This window comes from Epithele typhae (assembly GCF_022376455.1).
Source record: "Epithele typhae strain CBS 203.58 chromosome Unknown BXZ73scaffold_7, whole genome shotgun sequence".
Lineage (NCBI taxonomy): Eukaryota > Fungi > Basidiomycota > Agaricomycetes > Polyporales > Epitheliaceae > Epithele > Epithele typhae.
Genome location: NW_025954198.1, coordinates 710,747 through 723,180, shown reverse-complemented (window position 1 = coordinate 723,180; position 12,434 = coordinate 710,747). Strand labels below are relative to the sequence as shown.

The window sequence follows — 12,434 nt, the reverse complement described above, 5'->3', positions numbered from 1 at the left end:
CGGATTGGCAATTCACAGGCGCTTGAGTGACGTCACTCCCCGGCCCATTTCGAGTCATCGATTCAACCTTGGCCCTCCTCCTCCAGTCCGACGGTCATCTCCTCTCTCTGCTCTCATAACTGGATCTCTCTCCGCCAACTAGCACGCTATCTAGCGTGCAAGAGCGCCATTCGGACCAAATGAGTCCAGATCGGTCCGATTGGTAGGAGCGATTGGTCCACCAATACAGACCCTAACCACATTAATTAGGTCCCTCAGCCCGCTGAATCATGCTTGCCTGGGCGATTTTTGCGCACCCTTGGAATGAACAACAGGTATTGAGCCCGTCGCTAGCAGCTCCTCTATCCGCATCAGCTTCGCGCATCACACCCAGATGAATCCCAACGCTCCCAGCATCCCGTCTCCGGTCGAGGCCGCCTGCTACTACTACGGCCTCCCCTCTAAGTCAGAGCTCGTTGCGCGTTCCAGCGTCGAGCCTTGGATCGAGCCCTGGGGCATCGAGACCTACCTCGACGCGAAGGAGCTCAAGCCCGTCGGTCCCCACGACCTGGACCGCGTCTGGGAGCCCACCGTCGCTTCCGCCATCGAGGCGTACCTCGCGAGCCAGCAGGTGGCCTGGACGAGCTTGGACCCGGCGCGTATCGGGTACGTTGGCGGCGAGTCTTTCCCCGTCATCATCTGGGTTGGGGTCGTCCCCGGCTCTCTCTCGGGCGCGAAGGGCGTCGAGGTCGCTCTCGGCTGCCGCTCCATCTTGACGCGCAGTGGAGTCTCCGACGTCCACGTCGAGATCCGTACGTCGGAGACGTCCCTCCAGGCGAAGCTGCACAAGCCCGTCTTCACCAGCGACCCCATCGTCGAGGCCATCGAGCCCTTCGCCACCACCCTCGGCCTGCCCATTTGCGGCTCCGACACCCCCGACGTCGAGGGTACCGGCAGCTTCTTCTTCATCGACCCTAAGCACCCCGACAAGCTCTTCCTCCTCACCGCTCGCCACGTCCTTTTCCACCCTGATACCATGACCAACGAGAAACACGCCCCGCTCGAGGCGACAAAGAAGGTCTTCCTACTCAGCGATGCCGCCCTCCAGGAGCGGATCGAGGCCATCAAGTCGAAGATCTGGGGCAAGGATGCCCTTCTTACGTATCTCGCAGCTCGGAAGCTTGCCGTTGAGGGACGTAATGACGAGGAGGCCGAGAAGGAGAGGGCGTGTGTCGAGCGCGAGGAGGAGGACGCCAGGGGGGCGATCGCGGCTCTCAACGAGTTTCTCCCCAACATCACTCGCGACTGGGGCTCTCCGGCCGACCGCGCCATGGGCCACGTCGTGCTCTCCCCGCCTCTCGATTTCGGCGTCGGGCCTGATCAGTGCACTGAGGATTGGGCCGTGGTCGAGATCGACCGCTCTCGCGTCGACAAGGCGAACTTCGTCGGCAACTGTATCGATCTTGGCACCTCCATCTGCCCCGGCAAGTTCACCTTGTGGATGCGCCCGCGCTCGCCCGACCCGACTTCGTTCAAGTACCCTGGGGACCGGTTGCTGAAGTTCTCTGGCACCATCCCGGACGGCGAGATGGGCAAGCCCGGCAACAATACCCTCGTCCACGACCACGAACCCGACACCATGGTCATCAAACGCGGCGGCGCATCTGGCTTGACGGTCGGACGCCTCAACACCATCCGTTCCGTCGTTCGCTACTGCTTCCAGGGCGAGCCGGGTCAGCCGTCGAGGGAGGTCGCCGTCTATCCACGCAACTCCGAGTCCGGCGTCTTCTCCAAGCGCGGTGATTCGGGGTCGGTCGTGATCGACGGAACGGGCAGGGTCGCGGGCATCCTCACCGGCGGTGCCGGGACCACCGACTTGCGGTCGGACTGCACCTACGTGACCTCCATCAACTTCCTCGTCAAGCGTCTGCAGGCGAACGGCTACAACCCCAACATCTTCCCCACCGCCGCCGACCTCTGAATGTTGTATACAATAACTATCTCATAATGCATACTCATCGGGAAGTGCCCAAAAGTATGCGTCATGCGAGGATGTACGTTTCGACAGAAGCGCCAGTCGAGGCAGCAAGTCATAAGTATGATGCATTAACGCCGGATCTCCGATAAAACAGAACGACGATGGTGTCCTCGCACTGCGCTGTTGGCGGCTGCATGACAAGTGTTGAGATGGATGCTGCATCGAAGTGAAGCTGTTATGGACTCACCAATCAGCGGAGAATCTTGTACTACTGCACATCGGTTTCGTGGCTCCGCGCCTGGAACGGTCAACCACTTGTGACCTTACGTGGTGGAAATGACTCGCTAGTATGGCAGCAACGAGCCACGCCCGTTTCGTGGCATTAATGTAGTCATTGAACAGCGCGATCATCATCCGCTTCTCTTGGCTGATCGGGCATCCCGGCTGGAGGTCTAGTACGTGGAACTTGTCGGCCGCGAGCGCATGGATCCTACACCGCGACTGCGCCCAGATACTGGCCCAGTATCCAATGTCTTTCCGCATGGCCGTGAGGGCCGTGAAGTCGACGTGTCGTCCCTCAATGTACTGCCGTACTTTGTGAGACGTTGCGAATTTCGATCCCACTCCTCGTCCAGTGGCTGAGGTGCAATGTGCCCGGTTCGTCTTCGTACCATTCTCGCTTCCAGACACTGGGGACCGGAAGCAAACAACGGGCGCATGGAAAGAGAACATCGCTTAAGAATTTCGGGGAGGGAGGGTCGCGCGCAAATCCTTATGTCACAGACTCACCTCCACTTCCTTCGTCGTTGTGATTCTGGGGGGAGCCGGAGCGTTGGTTGGTGTGAAGGTGGAGGGCGCGATGCATGAAGCGACACGCGGAGCGCCAGGGTCTCGGGAGCCAAGGCCCTGGCAAGGGTAACTTAGGCTAACTGGCTTGGGTCGCGGAGGTGCGGAAGATGACGAAGACGGCCAAGTGCTGCGGCCACGCGCCAATCCAGACACGTCCGCATCCGAAGGGACGGGTGGGTTGCACAAGACGAGCAGCTGTGCGCCGACTGAGCGTGGTCGGCGCTAGGATCGAGCGCTCAAGGCTGGCGGCCACTGGTGGCAGTCCACGACCACGTTGCTCAACACCCTTCCTCGCGGCTTTCGCATCGAGATGGAGTCAACAGTGGACCGGATGTGGGAACACTCGGGGTTGGGTGGGCTCCAGGTGTACCGTGGTCGCGGCTTGTGGACAGCACTGACTGCGACACCTGTTGGTTGCCACTTTGGCATACTTCGCGACCGCCCATTATACATTCGGACGCCCCGATTCCCGACAGACTATTAGTATTACGACCGACTATATGCAAACCAGGAAATCCGTAAGCCGCCTCACCCACCTTTCTCCCGCTTTCATCTCACGCACTGGGCAGGCAGACCCTCCCTTCATAATCCTCCCCCGCTCACGTCAAACTCTTCATCCCATGGTACGTGGTATCTCCGCATTTTCGAGCGGTTTCGGCACCTCACGCTTTGCAATACGCCTGTGCAGAGTGCGCGCAAGATATAGACTGACGGGCGTGGTCGGCAGTGCGAACATTTGTTGCACCTCCCCCAGCAAGGTCGCAACACCCCCTCACCTCCATCCATGCACAATACCGTTCACAATGATGTGATCAAATCCTCTGGGACCATGTGAGTACATTGCATTGCTATATGCGCATTAGAATGGGAACGGTGAACTAGTCTGCGAGGTCAGCTTACAAGGGTCATACATAGACGCCTCAGCCAGAGGTACGTCATTCATCACACGACTTCACTGTGTTGTTCGGAGCTGAGTGTTTATATGCGCCCAAAGTACTCTTCGTTTTCGACTACATAATCACATTTGGCCGGGAGGTTGAGTACATATGGGGCAAGCGGATCGGTGCACCTTCTGGGCTTTTTCTGCTCAACCGCTATGTCAACCTCGCGATCAGTATGCTCGCACTGATCGAACTAGCTCCTGTGCGAAAAGTCACGGTGCGTATCACTATATATCCTATATCCTGCGCTAAAGCATCCCAGAGGTACATGGTCTGAATCTGAACTGCAACCGGCGCGCGTGTATTTACCGATGTTGTCAGCTGTTCGCCCGTCGTACGTGCACACCAGTCGCTTCAAATTCTAGCTTCCGTCATCGCTGCAGGCAAGTTCTCGGCTCCGCCCTAGTTTCCTTCACAGAATAACACCGTTGATACAAATTTGTCAAGTTTTCTTTGCTCTAAGGATATATGCTACATGGTCGAGAGACTGGCGACCCGCCCTGCCAGTCCTCCTCCTCTTCCTCGTCAGCCCTATCTGCAGTACGGTACGTTATCATCACGCCGCATCGTGCATACGTACAGTGACGCACTGTTCATGTGCCATCCTGGGTCAGTATGTGTACTCTCAGGCGGTTCCCATCATCGTTCCGCCACCCTCAAAGGGGTGTGCACTCAGGTCGATGCCGCTTTTTACTACGTACGTTATCGGCACCATGTTCTGACAACATTCAATATCTGACAAAATTCTAGCGGTGCGTGTGGAACGCTGTACCAATTCTGGTCACGCCCGTTAACACTAGGCCAACAGCTATTTTCATCAACCGCGCTACCTCCGCATTCGCGAGCTTCCTGGTTCTTTTGTTCACGCTTATGAAGACTGCACGTGTAAGGAAGGCTGCGCTCCGACTAGACATGAACCCCACTCTGTCAGTGCTGCTTCTACGAGACGGTGCGTTTTCTCTTTTCGTAGTGTCAAGTTCTCGACTAATGCCCTTCGAACGTTACGCAGGGACCTTGTACTTCTTGTGAGCGTTTCGACCCTTTGAGTTCTCTTTCATGCTTACATGGGACTAGACTCCTTCTAGCATTAAACGTCGCGCAAATGATTATCAGCTCCATCCCGAACGTATGTACCAAGCCTATGGCTTTTCGCTGCCATGCTCACGGCAGCAGCAGGGAACAACTAGCGTTTCACATATCGTATCTCCGTACGCTCCATTCGTCTTTCTCCTCGGTTGTCTTCAATCTGACACTCCCTTAGCATTACTTCCATCCTCATCACCCGCTTTCTCCTCAACCTCCGCCAAGTCGCCGAAACACTCCCCGACTCAGATCGCCCCTCCGGCGCACTCCCCACTCCGATCTTCTCCACCATCTTCCACTCCGAAGACATACTCGAGAACATAGGGGCCCCTCTCCGGTCCGGGATCGACGCGGCAGATGTCATGACACTTGATTCTAGTGATGGCTCAGCTGAGCTCCAGCACGTACACAGCCCGTGGCTAATCGGCCTCACGGCGGTTGGCTCAGACACCCGTGTCGCGAGAATGCACACGCATGCGAGCTATCCCGACGCGGAGCGGCTGTCGTTACAGCCGTCGCGGTCGGTGCGGTCGACCAACATCGGGGAAGAGCTGGAGCTAGAGGAAATTGTGTAGATATGCGGACGTATGGGCTCGGTTGGTGGCTCCCCGTTCGTCAGCGTTGTACATATGGCGGTGAGCGCATCTGTATCATTTTCTGGAACCGGATAGGATTTGATGTACAGTGTCCTCTGACTTTGGTTATGGACTGTGACATTACGTAGAGTTTGTTGAAGTACTTACAGCACGCTGGCTCGAACTCCTTCGCGCATGTACAGGACTGTCCCTTCCAGATTCTGCCCCCTCTAAGTATGTGGCCTGCGCTGGTCGAACTTGCCGTCGAAATTGTTTTCTGTCAGTCTCAGCAATAATGCGGAACCCGAAGTACTGCGGACCAGCGGAAGTCCTTGCCGTCACGGATATCGTCCCGTGTGCGATGCAGGCCAGTTTCGTTGCCTCTTTCCCCGACAGCGCGATACGCTCCCGCGCCGCGCTCTGACGCACCTAGCGGAGGCTCTTACCCGTGAGGCCTTTCCGCTTCAACACGCAGGCCGGGATGGACGGTGTCCAGTCGAGATGAAAAGCGCCCCGTGAAGTATTCCCGCCCCACCAAACCCCGCCCCATGTCAGCCCCAACTCCAACTCCCTCCATGAGTCTCAACGACCACTCGTACATCCCCCCGCGCCCCACCGACAGCCGCTCGCCGTGCCCCGCGCTCAACGCGCTCGCAAACCACGGATACATGTAAGCCTCCGCCCACACCACCTCTCTGTCCGCCGCACCCTGACACGCCACCTGCCTGCAGCCCGCGAGACGGCCGCGCGCTCACCCGCGCCCAGCTCATCGCCGCCCTCCGCGCGGTCTACAACCTCTCCGCGCCCGCCGCGCGGCTCACGACCGCGCTCGCGCTCGCGTGCTGCGGCGACGGCTCCGCGCTCCGCGGCGGCGGCGGCGGCGGGCGCACGCTCGACCTCCACGCGCTCGCGCGGCACGGCGGCGCGTTCGCGCTCGAGCACGACGCGTCGCTCGTGCACGCCGCCGCGGCCGACGACGACGACGGGACGCCCGCGGCGCCCTTCGCGCCCGTGCGCCCGGACCGGCGCCTGCTCCGGCTGCTCGTCGGCGCGGCGCGCGCGGGGAGTGGGGGCTCGCGCTCGAGGACCTGTGCGAGGCGCAGGTGGCGCGGCAGGCGGTCGCGCGGCCGCTGGGCGCGGTGCACGCGCGCGCGAGCCGGCTCGAGCTCTCGCTGCTCTTCGAGGTGTTTGGGGTGGAGAGCTGGGGAGACGGGGAGGCGAAGGAGTTGGGGGCGGCGGACGGGCTGAAGCGCGTCCCGAAGGCGTACTTGAAGCAGTGGATGGGGAAGGAGAGGCTGCCCGACGGGTGGACGCCCCGACGAAGGCCGTCGGGCTGAGGACTCTCTTCGCGCGCAGCAGAGATATCGCGAGGATCGAGCGGATTCAAAACAAACAGGGCGGCGAGTAGACCATCGTAGTCTGTACGAATAGAATATCATACTATAGAGAGGAGACAACTTCCCACGCTCATACCCTAAATCGGACCGGTTCATCATTTTGGCGCTTACTGGCAGTTCGACTTGCAAGCTCCCAACTTTGTCCCAACTTGCACAATATCCGGCTGGCACGGGTCGAATTCCTCGCCTGCGTGCATCATCTGCTTTCAAGTCCAGGTAGCTCGTCTTGGCAGTCATACAATGTGTGTAAGCACGCCAAGTCCAAGGGTCGTTTTGTATGCCCGTCAAACTGCGATCTATGCCCATTCATCATGCTGACCACTCTCATTCAAGACGTAGCCGCGTACCTCGAAGCGCACGACTAACTTAGAATTGGTGACATGCAACAGACGTACGAGAGAAGAGTGGGCTACGTGGTATCTAACGATCTTGTAAAGGTGAGTGGCATCTATGGTATCCGGGTATGCCATCCCCTCTAAGAAGCTTCAGCTTAGGTGTCGTCCTTGCTGCCTTCCAACAAGAACAGGTCCCTGCTTGTCCATTCGCTCGTCAAAGCGTTTGGGCTGCTATCCACCGATGACGCCGGTCTAGGCGTGCAGAGCCTGCCGCCGTCCCCCGCAGAGTTCCGGGAGCTCTCAGCGTATCATGACCGGGATTTTCTCGAGCACGTTTTGAAGGAAGACGTCAGCACCGAGGACGACGCAAACGAAGAATTCGGTCTGACAGAGGCTAGTGGTCTTGGCAGTCTAATGGTGTCCAAGTGCGCTGACAGTAGTTATGTCAACAGGATTGTCCACCGTTCCCGCAGATGAGAGACTATGTCAAGTACGTCGCGGGGGCATCACTGACTGGTGGGCACATGCTGCTATGGTTTCCACAAATTCCCATCTTCTCACACAAATGCAGCCGCCAAAGCACTCAAAGAAGACAAAGTGGACATAGCCATCTGCTGGGACGGAGGACGGTGCGCCCGACGCTTCTCACCCAGGTCGCGCCTCCTGATCTCAATTCAACAGACACCACGCGCAGAAAGCCCAAGCCTCGGGCTTCTGCTACGTCGCCGACTGCGTCCTCGCCATCCTCGCGCTCAAGCGCCCCCAACCGTCTCCCGACGGCGGCCTCACCCGCCCGCGCGTCATGTACCTCGACCTCGACCTCCACTTCTCCGACGGCGTCTCCCACGCCTTCCACCGCTCCGCCGCCGGCTCCTCCAGCCCGCAAGTCCTCACCCTCTCCGTCCACCACGCCGGCCCGGGTTCTTCCCCGCGGACGAGCTCGCGCGCCTCTCGGACCCGTCCGACGCCGGCTTCGACCCGTTCACGCTCGCGCTGCCGCTCGAGCGCGGCGCGGGCCGCGGCGCGTTCGCGCGCGTGTGGCCGCTCGTCGAGCGCGTCCGCGCGGCGTTCCGGCCGGACTGCGTCGTCGTGCAGTGCGGCGCGGACGGGCTCGCGGGGGACCCGTACGCGACGTGGAACTGGTCGATCGGGGACGGCGAGGGGTCGATGGGCTGGTGCGTGGACCGGGTGTGCGGGTGGGGGTGCAAGGTGCTGCTCCTGGGCGGAGGTGAGCGGCGGTGTCTCGCGCGGGTCCGGGCGAGAGGGAGACGGCTGACGGGCGGCGTCGCGCGCTGGGAGGGGGGTACAGGTCTCCGAACGTCGCGCGGGCGTGGACGTACTTGACGTCTGTTGCTGTGCGTCCGACCAACGTGTTGTTTGGGAGCTTGGGCTCACTCCGCTTGATGCTGCAGCTCGGCCGACCGCTGCCCCTGGACGCGGACATCCCGGACCATGGAGCGTTCCCCTTGTATGCCCCTCGTTCACCCTCAACGTGCCTGCGGGGAACTTTCAAGACAAAAACAGGGATGAGTACCTCGTCGCGTCGAAGAAAACTTCACAGCAATAGCAGGATCATCGAAAAGAGGATGCAACAGGCGGCAGAGCCCTTGAGTTGAGGCATGCACACGCCGTCGGGATTTCAGAATTGTAAAATTAGCTCTACGGATACACGCTTCGTACAAATCCCGACATCATATCGTGAAGCATTAAACATGAGACTCGTCCTCCTCCTACGTCGACTTGCAGTGATCGACCGAGATCACGGAAGGGTCGGGGTTGCCCCACCAGAACGGGAACTCGACCGCGTTCCCGCTCGCGCCGAACACGGCGAACGAGAGGATGAAGAGGATGACCTGGCTCCCGCCGTCGAGCGCGGCGGACGTCAGGTAGTTGTACTTCTTGAACCACTTCGGCCGGCGCGTGCGCGCCCACCACTGGCTCGCGACGCCGATCACGAGGCAGCTCCACCACTGCCCGTTGACGGAGTACGGCAGGTAGCCGACGTAGAGCGCGACGATCGGCGTGTGGACGAACGCGGCGGCGGCGGCGACGCGCGAGCCCTTGGGCGCGTAGCGGGCGACGAGCCAGAAGGGGATCGGGAAGAGGAAGCCGATGAGCACCGCGAAGCCGATGAGGTCGTACGCCTTGCCGACGGTGAAGAGCTGCTCGCCGAGCGCGCCGAGCGCGACCGAGTTCGAGTTGTAGGACTGGATGATCCACCCGGACCACACCCGGGTCCCGATCGGGTCGATGAGCGCGGCGCGGTTGTTGGCGACGATGGTGGACATCATCGTGTAGTTGAAGACGGAGCCGATGATGGAGCCCGCCATCTGCGTCCAGAAGGTTGCGCGCGGGGGAAGCTTGGTGTACTGGCCGAGCTTGAGGTCCTGGAGCATATTCATTGTCTGGAAGGCGGAGCTGTTGCCGTACAGATTCGCGTACATGACGGCACTGCGGAGAGAATTGAGAGCACGTGAGCAATATGAGTGGAGGGGAGATGGATTTGGACGCACATAGGCTCTCCGGGGTGCACGAAAGCCGCCAGCAGGTAGATGACATACTTGATGGCGATCTGGAAGCCAGTCGTAGCGTAGACTACGCGAAACAGATGAGCTATTGATGTTGCGGACACAACACCAAAAACTCACTGAAACCCAAGCAGACGGCGAGGAGGGCGCTGATGATGGTGAAGACGATAATACTCCAAGCAGGCATGAGCCAGTCACCACCGTTGTACTGAACGAATAGATACGGTTAGTCGTGGCCAACGGAGGTGGCAGACGATAGCTTACACTGCAACCAATGCCAACAGCTAGGGAAGCAAGGAAGAGAGTGAGATACCACCACTGGGGAACCTCGGGATACTTCTTCATCTCTGTGAAAACGTTGGCATGATGAGGTCGCAGTCATAGAACACCATGATGGTGTCACTCACGCTGGTAGTGCGGGTCGTCAATATCCTGGTCGCCCTTCATGAAGTTCATGTTCCCGAAAGCACGCTTGAGCTCGGGCCAGCTCCAGAGGAGGACGTGGGTGATCGCGGCGCCAACGCTGAAGTTATAGCACATCTGCGAGATGGCGTACGTGGTCGAGTACCGCGGCAGACCGACTTCGGCGAGCTTGGAGGGGTCGAGCCTGTTGTCGCTGGTGAGGATAGCCGTTTGATTGTAAGTGTCGCCATCGGTGCCGAAGAGGGAGGTTGACATGAAGGGAAGGTCACGCCCATTGAAGACGTTCTTCTCGTACGCGAGGACGAGCACAAGGTATCCGATAGCCATGCCGACTACGTTAGGAGTGAGTACGCCAAATATTCAACATCAGTCGCATTGACTGACGGTACGAGTTCATCTGTGTCTTGAGGGGCCAGACGAGCGGGTTTCCCTGAGTAATGAGGGTCCAGCTCGTGCCGAAACTGAGAAGACCGATACCCTCGTTGGAAGATCCTGCGCCAAAGAGGTTCCTGACAAGATCGTGCCGACCATTGTCGATAAGACACACGACGGAGATGGCCGTGAGCCAGGGGAAAGGGTACTGCGGAATCCTGGAATGGGGCTTAGGTCGCCGTTAGACCATCGTAATAGCAGTCCACGCACCACTCCCAGAAGAAGATAGCCGCGAACACAATCCAGAAGTAGCGACGCTTCTTGTGGTTCAGTACACCGCCAAAGTGCAAACTTTGAAGGAGGTTGACCACGGAGATGTACGTGGGGTAGAATGCACTGTAGAATCACACACTAGATCAGAGCCGGTTCCACAGCAAGTCGCATATTGAAACATACTAGGTCGGGTATACCAGCAGGTTGCGGACTGCGAAGTGCCGTTTAGCATGAAATGTGTAACGAGACGGGGAAATAGGACCGACGGATGCCAGCAACACCATACCCAATCATCTGGGTAGCAAAGATCTGGAAGATGGCGACAGCAGCATTCAGCTTGACGTCATAGAAGAGATCTGCATGTTTGTCAAAGTTAGGTCTCATATACACGAGAACGCGAGCAGGAGACATACCGAGAGCCGCAATGATCTCCATGGCCACAGCCACCGACGAGGCAGTCGAGGACATAATGACGATCGCAGTGTGCTCTGGAACACAATGCTCAGTACAGATAGTGCTTTTTACAATGTCAAGCTGACGACGTACCCTTGATGTTGAAAGGACCAGGGTTGAGGTGCCGCCAAAAGCCGTGGGAGGGCATAACCGCTGTCAAGAGCCTAATCAGCATACGATTTCGGCTCTGAAGAACTGAACAGTAACCTACAGTGCATTGCCGTTCCGAGGACATACGCGATGATGAGGCAGAACAGCTGCGACACGGACGCATTCTGCGGTTTGAACGTGTAGATGGTGCCCAACACAGACGTGAAGGCGGACAAGCCGATGCCCAGGAACACGAGGCGGAACGTGTAAACGGGCAAGTCCGGATCATCTTGGGTCGAGATGACCTGAATACCGAGAAATCGCTTAGAAGAAGTCTGGTCAGGACGACAGATGACGTACCTCGACGGCGACGTCTTCGTCGTGCTCGATGACCACGGAAGCCACATCTTCTACCTCCGTGAGGGACTCGACGTCGGCCACCTTCTTCGCCAAGAAGTCGGGGTCCTTCTCTCCGGAGCTGAGGGACTCGGGGCGGGAAGGCTTTTCAGCCTCCGCCGCCGCGGTGCCGGCGTTGCGGTTGAACAGCGGCATCGTCGTGGTGTCGGGACGGACGGGCGAGCGAGCTCAGCGAGGAGACGGAAGGCCAGAGGGCGGCGCAGGACGACCGAGGTCGCACGACGGCCCGGCTGGAGTTATATAGGATGGCTGCATGCATGTGCCCCCAAGCTCCCTGCGCTCTTACGGGACGCTATCATGGAGAAGCTTGGGAGCCACGATAAGACATTCGCGTGGAGGCACACTAGATTAGCAGCCGCTGTTCATCATCCCATCAGATACCCCGGTCACTGAACCACTTCGAGGCGGACGACTGTTACCTTCGTGTTCTCTGCCAGCCTTCGCGACCAGCATCCTTACAGTAGTCGTGTGAGCAGCTGGGCGCTAGCCGGTGAGGATCAATGTCAGTGGATGGGGTAGACGCCGGGAGAATACTCAACGTCCAACGCCCACGTGCCGACCACCAGAAAAAAAACCCATCCAGGAACGCGTGTCCGGGTGTGAGATCCACGCCAACGGTGTCGATGCTGCTGATTGGGGACCATATGCAGGGCTATCGCGTGCGATAGCCACGATACAGTGATACACAACTGTTAGTCAGTGGCGCACTGTTGTTCCGGCGCGCCCGACGCGATTGTGGGC

The 12,434-nt window shown here is 59.0% G+C and overlaps 5 protein-coding genes across 5 annotated transcripts; 4 read left to right on the top strand and 1 right to left on the bottom strand.

Annotated features, from left to right (window-relative positions):
• Positions 1 to 373: 373 nt before the first annotated feature.
• Positions 374 to 1,960, top strand: BXZ73DRAFT_98518 (uncharacterized protein; the record flags this gene model as incomplete). The annotated part of the gene is made up of 1 exon (XM_048027710.1): positions 374 to 1,960. One exon carries the CDS (start codon positions 374 to 376, stop codon positions 1,958 to 1,960), a length of 1,587 nt encoding a protein of 528 aa, XP_047881022.1.
• A 2,699-nt stretch (positions 1,961 to 4,659) lies between these two features.
• On the top strand, positions 4,660 to 5,405 carry BXZ73DRAFT_98517 (uncharacterized protein; the record flags this gene model as incomplete). The annotated part of the gene is made up of 5 exons (XM_048027709.1): positions 4,660 to 4,696; positions 4,757 to 4,772; positions 4,822 to 4,873; positions 4,924 to 4,955; positions 5,009 to 5,405. 5 exons carry the CDS (start codon positions 4,660 to 4,662, stop codon positions 5,403 to 5,405), a joined length of 534 nt encoding a protein of 177 aa, XP_047881021.1.
• A 548-nt stretch (positions 5,406 to 5,953) lies between these two features.
• On the top strand, positions 5,954 to 6,742 carry BXZ73DRAFT_75248 (Cloroperoxidase; the record flags this gene model as incomplete). Its single annotated transcript, XM_048022181.1, has 3 exons — positions 5,954 to 6,075; positions 6,137 to 6,416; positions 6,509 to 6,742. The coding sequence occupies 3 exons, from the start codon at positions 5,954 to 5,956 to the stop codon at positions 6,740 to 6,742; spliced, it is 636 nt and encodes a 211-aa protein (XP_047881020.1).
• A 440-nt stretch (positions 6,743 to 7,182) lies between these two features.
• Positions 7,183 to 8,704, top strand: BXZ73DRAFT_88445 (histone deacetylase 8; the record flags this gene model as incomplete). Its single annotated transcript, XM_048024947.1, has 9 exons — positions 7,183 to 7,239; positions 7,297 to 7,554; positions 7,590 to 7,653; positions 7,709 to 7,766; positions 7,819 to 8,038; positions 8,077 to 8,365; positions 8,437 to 8,492; positions 8,550 to 8,616; positions 8,652 to 8,704. 9 exons carry the CDS (start codon positions 7,183 to 7,185, stop codon positions 8,702 to 8,704), a joined length of 1,122 nt encoding a protein of 373 aa, XP_047881019.1.
• Positions 8,705 to 8,867: 163 nt separating this feature from the next.
• BXZ73DRAFT_42280 (OPT oligopeptide transporter) lies at positions 8,868 to 11,828 on the bottom strand (the record flags this gene model as incomplete). The annotated part of the gene is made up of 13 exons (XM_048018927.1): positions 8,868 to 9,588; positions 9,651 to 9,732; positions 9,786 to 9,873; positions 9,930 to 10,012; positions 10,073 to 10,420; positions 10,473 to 10,678; positions 10,731 to 10,856; positions 10,917 to 10,944; positions 11,000 to 11,089; positions 11,147 to 11,221; positions 11,280 to 11,339; positions 11,398 to 11,581; positions 11,637 to 11,828. The coding sequence occupies 13 exons, from the start codon at positions 11,826 to 11,828 to the stop codon at positions 8,868 to 8,870; spliced, it is 2,283 nt and encodes a 760-aa protein (XP_047881018.1).
• Positions 11,829 to 12,434: the final 606 nt, after the last annotated feature.